The sequence below is a fragment of the Eimeria acervulina genome, genomic scaffold (genome assembly GCF_000499425.1).
Source record: "Eimeria acervulina Houghton genomic scaffold, Eah_scaff446, whole genome shotgun sequence".
Classification (NCBI taxonomy): Eukaryota; Apicomplexa; class Conoidasida; order Eucoccidiorida; family Eimeriidae; genus Eimeria; species Eimeria acervulina.
In genome coordinates, this window is record NW_013547321.1 from 10,001 (window position 1) to 15,000 (window position 5,000).

A 5,000-nucleotide genomic window follows, 5' to 3' on the forward strand; every position below is an offset into this window, starting at 1 on the left:
ATATAATACAATATAATATTATATTTTATTATGTTATACTATTATATTATATTATTATATATTATGTTATATTATATTATTATTTATATTTATATTTATATGTTATGTATATCTTTTCTGCCGGAGTGTATATATATATATATATAGATATATATAGATATATATAGATATATATATTTATTTAGTTTATTTATTTATTTATTTATTTAGTTTATTATTTTGTTGTTTTTGTTTGCTGCTTACAGACCCCAGCGCGAATCTCGGTGCTGTACCTGCTCTCAGAAACCCCCCCTTGCGCTGTAACCCTAAACCCTAAACCCTAAACCCTAAACCCTAAACCCTAAGCCCTCGTGTTTAATTCGTAAACCTTAAACCCCTAAACCTTGGTGCATTATTTTGTAGCATAGTATGACGTTATTTTTGCGGCGCTTCTGACGAGGTGCTGCTTCGCGTTTTAGGGTTTAGGGTTTAGGGTTTAGGGTTTAGGGTTTGGGGTGTATGTGCAGGTGTTCGTTTTTGGACAGAAGTAGGAAAGAGAGGGCCCCGGCCCTCTGGTCGCTACGGACATTGTGCTGTCTCTGCTGCTTCTTTTTTGGTGGTGTTTGGTGGGGTTGTTCTTCTTCCAGCAGCAGCAGCTGCTGCTGCTGCTCCTGCTCCTGCTGCTGCTGCGAGCTGCCGATACACCTCAGCAACCACAGCGAAACAAGTCTTCAAAAGAAAACGCAGAAAGAATAGTGCTGCTAAACGCTGCAACAGCGCACCCACACTCCACCTACAGCAGCAGCATCGGCCGCAGCAGCAGCAGCAGCAGCAGCAGGAAGAGGAGCAGCAGCAGCAGCAGCAGCTTGCTACAGAGAGGGAACAGACGCTTCGCCAGCTGCAGCGATCACGTGCAGCTCTAGACAGCGCTGCAGCAGAGTCGCAGCAGCTGCTGCAGCAGGAGAAGCGGCAGCAGCAACGGCAGCAGAAGTTGCTGCAGCAGCAGCGCTTACAGCAGTTCGTAAGACAAAGGCAGCAGCAGCTGCTGCAGCAGCACCTAATGAGTGATGTATGGGTCTACTCAACGGAAGGAGACAGCTGGCTGCAGCTGCTGCCGGGGCTGCAGCAGGATCTCTCTGGGGGTCCCGCCAAACCCCCTGCACAACCAGCAGCAGCAGCAGCAGCAGCACCTGCTGCTGCTGCTGCTGCTGCTGCTGCTGCTGAGAGTAGCACAGGGCCTAGCCCGCGCTGCTTCATGAGTTTAACCCTCTTCAGGCCGCCAGCGGAGGGCCTCGTGTTGGTACTCTACGGGGGCATCGATGCTCAGGGGAGAGTGTAAGCAGCAGCAGAAGCAGCAGCAGCAGCAAAGCATGCACCGGCAAGAGCTCCAGCACACTAGCTCATTTAGCGCCTGATGGTAGCAGTTTGATCCTGAGATAAAGTGAACCCGAAATCCGCTGTTGCTGCTGCTGTTGCTGCTGTTGCTGCTGCTGTTGCTGCTGCTGCTGCTGTAGGTTGTCGGACTGCTGGTACTTCGATTTGCTGCAGCTGCAGTGGAGACAGCGGAAGGAGCCTTGGCTGCTGCCTCCACCCTTTTGGATATCTGCAGGGCCTCAGGTTAGTGCTCCAGGGCATGCAATGCACTCAGCTTCGCTCTGGTGCAGCAGCAGCAGCAGCAGCAGCAGCAGCAGCAGGACGAAGCCCGCTGCTGTTATCCAGGAGGAGACCCCGCAGACGCAGCAGAAGCAGAAGCAGAAGCAGCAGCAACTGAATCGAGAGGCTGTCAAACAGAAACTTGCTGCTGCAGCAAAGGATGTTCCTGTAGGCGGCACTATTGTTGTCTTTGGGGGCATCCGCAGCAGCAGCAGCAGCAGCAGCAGCAACAATGTATACTTGACCAATGAAGTTTATAGCTTCTACCCAGAAGAAAGGGTTTGGTGTCTCCTCAGCACGAAGGGATCTCCACCAGAACCGCGCATGCGGTCCGTTGCTGCTGCTGCTGCTGCTGCTGTTGCTGCTGTTGCTGCTGCTGTTTCTGCTGCTGCTGCTGCTGCTGCTTTAGGTGCTGCTGTTGCTTTTGCTTCTGAGGCTTCTATATTTCGTTTCTTGAATGTCGTGTTCCTTGCTGCAGCAGCAGCTGTGCTGCATAAAGCCCTCATTAGCTGCTGCTGCCGTTGCTGCGTCTTCTGCTGCTGTTGCTGCTTCTGCTGCTGCTGTTGCTGTTGCGGCTTCAGGCATTCTGCAGGTGTATTTAGGGACTCTCTTTTTATTTATGGGGGCCGCAACTCCAAAGGCGAGGCCTGCGCAGGTAGGGGTTGCTGTTGCTGCTGCTGCTGTCGCTGCTGCTGCTGTTGCTGCTGCTGCTGTTGCTGCTGCTGTTGCTGCTGTTCCTGGTTCTCGCTGCATTCTGCTGTTGCTACTGTTGCTGCTGCGGTTGCATTGAGGTGGAATAGGAGCATAAAGTGCTGCTCTAGGTCTTTCTTGCATGATGACAACAACACTTCTCTGTGCTGCTGTTGCTGCTGCTGCTGCTGCTGCTGCAGACTGTGTGTACGAGTTGCAGCTGCTTACAATGACATGGGTGTTTGCTTCGGCTTCGTCTGTTGGGCCCGATGCCTTTGAGTTATCAGCCTGCACTGTCGCCTTGGTGAGCTGTTGCTGCTGTTGCTGCTGCTGCTGCTGCTGCTGTTGCTGCTGCTGATGCTGTAGCTGCTGCTGCTGCTGCTGCTGTTGCAGTGTGCCTGAAGCTTTTTTCTATTTTTGTTGTTCTGTCATTTTTCGTGCATTTGCGGCTGCTGCTGCTTTTCTGCTGCTACATCTTTAATGCTGCTGTCCTTTTGCTTCTTTTGCTGCATTTGCTGCTCTTGTTGCTCTTACCGCTGCTGCTGCTGCTGCTGCTGCTGCTGCTGCTGCTGCTGCAGGGGAGCCTGATTGTGCTGGGCGGGCGTAGCGTCGAGGGTAGTTTGTCTGACTCTGTCTTTTGCTTCCCAGTGGGTAGACAGGAGACACCGCGCCGCAGAACTAATGTCCCTCTGCTTCACAAAAGATAATATATTTCTGCTGCTGCTGCTGCTGTTGCAGCAGCTGCTGCTGCAGCCGCTGCTGCAGCTGCTGTTGCTGCAGCTGGTTCGGACTTTGTAGCTACCCCCCAAATGACCGCCCTGCTTACGCCGCAGCAGCAGACTCAATGGAGACAGCATCGTTAGCTAGCCATCTATCATTCTAGCTAGCTAGCTAGCTGGCTAGCTCGCTGGCTAGCTAGATGCGTCAAAGTACACCTCAGGAAGCTGACAGCGGCGTTGGCGACGCATCAATCCTCCCCTACATAGCTAGCTGGCTGCCCGCATAGATGGTTATCTAGCTAGCTAGCTGTCTAGCTAGCTACACAGGTAGATGGCTAGCTAGCTAGCTAGCTATCTAGTTTGTCAACGTCGAATACGTAGCCGTCTTCTCTCTGCCTGTGGTCAGAGGCTACCCACTGCGCTATCTAGCTAGCTAGCTAGCTAGCTAGATAGATAGCTAGATAGCAGAGCAGTCCGCTAGCTAGACAGCTAGCTGGCTAGCTAGCTATCTGGCTAGCCAACGAGTTGGCTAGCTAGCTAGGGGGATGCACCCATAGGAGCGACAGACGACAAAGATGGAGACAAAGACAAAAGGGTTTATATTTAAATGAAAGTGCAGCTGCCTATACACCTGAATACCACAGCAGATGCAGAGAGACAGACAGCAGAACGAAGGCCTCTACCGCCATTCACACTGCCTAGCTAGCTAACCCGCTAGCTAGCTAGCTAGCTGTAGCGAGCTACCTAGCTGACGAGCTAGCTAGCTAGTTAGCTGTCTAGCTAGCTAACAGTCTAGTTAGCTACCTAGCAGTCTAGAAAGTGACCTAGCTAGCTAGCTAGCTAGCTAGCTAGCAGCCTAGCCAGCTAGCTGACTGTCCAGCGAGCTAGCTGTCTAGCGAGCTGCCTAGCAGTCTAGCTAGCTAGCTAGCTAGCTGTCTAGCTAGCACCTTAAACTACAGATTGGGGGCAGGACGCAGGAAGGTGCCCCAGCCAACTGGGTCTGCAGCAACCCCCAGATTTGCTGCAGCTTCCGCCGCAGGTATCTGCGGCTGCTGCTGCTGCTGCTGCTGCTGCTGACCCGAGTAAAAAGACAGTGGGCGGTACTGGGTATAGAAAGACAGCCCTCTGCGTAGGGCCCCCGAGTCGGAGGCCCTTCGATGCATTTGCTGCTGCGGGGCCTCCGGAGGCCTGAAACCCTGCTGCTGCTGCTGCTGCTGCTGCTGCTGGTAGTCTCCAGATAGGGTGTGAGGGTCAAAAGGAGACAGGCCTGAAGAGGTCCAGGCGGAAGCAGCAGTGGAGGCCCCTGACATAAACCCTGCTGCGGCTGTCCCTAGCTTTGCTGCAGTTGCTGCTGCTGCTGCTGGCGGTGCAGCAGAAGCAGCAGCAGCAGCAGCAGCAGAGGGGTCTTCTGGCTGCAGCGCCCAGTGCCAGAGGCCCTCGCTGAGGCGGGGGAGACGGGGCTTCCTAACTGTCTCCCCAGACGGAGACAGAGGGCTTTGAAAGGAGACACCATATGAAGTCCCTGCTGCTGCTGCTGCTGTTGCTGCTGCTGCTGTTGCTCCGGCTCCTACCCTCACAGAGTTGCTGCTACTGCTGCTGCTGCGGCATTTGCTGCTGCTGCTGCTGCTGCTGCTCTTGCTGCTTACTCCTGCAGCACGCGGTGAATGCACACCAGAAGGCAGCCCCTTTGCTGCACCCACAGCAGCAGCACCAGCAGCAGCAGAACCACAGAAAGGATAACGAAGTCCTGCTGTAGCTTCTGCTGCTGCTGCTGCTGCTGCTGCTGAGAAATGAGGTGCCTGTACACCCGGAGTCATAGTCGAGCTGCGCCGCCTTCCCTCCACCGGCTGAGGCTGCAGCAACCCAGCAGCTGAGGAGACCCCTGAAGCTGCTGCTGTTGCTGCTGTTGTTGTTGTTGCTGCTGTTGCTGCTGACGATACACTCCCTCTTCGTGAGAGA

The 5,000-nt window shown here is 53.7% G+C and overlaps 2 protein-coding genes across 2 annotated transcripts in view; one reads left to right on the forward strand and one right to left on the reverse strand.

Moving 5' to 3' along the window:
• Positions 1-2,440, forward strand: part of EAH_00038790 (hypothetical protein, conserved) — a gene marked incomplete at both ends in the record, with an annotated part of 6,481 nt that extends 4,041 nt beyond the window's left edge. The window contains 4 exons of the mRNA XM_013391948.1: positions 507-1,314; positions 1,494-1,961; positions 2,214-2,287; positions 2,433-2,440. Coding sequence (XP_013247402.1) covers positions 507-1,314; positions 1,494-1,961; positions 2,214-2,287; positions 2,433-2,440 — 1,358 coding nt within the window. The remainder of the gene's footprint in view (positions 1-506; positions 1,315-1,493; positions 1,962-2,213; positions 2,288-2,432) is intronic.
• A 1,554-nt stretch (positions 2,441-3,994) lies between these two features.
• The window catches only part of EAH_00038800 (NEK kinase, putative), a gene marked incomplete at both ends in the record, with an annotated part of 5,316 nt that continues 4,310 nt past the window's right edge, over positions 3,995-5,000 (reverse strand). Inside the window, one exon of the mRNA XM_013391949.1 lies at positions 3,995-5,000. This exon is cut by the window's right edge and continues 1,755 nt beyond it. Coding sequence (XP_013247403.1) covers positions 3,995-5,000 — 1,006 coding nt within the window.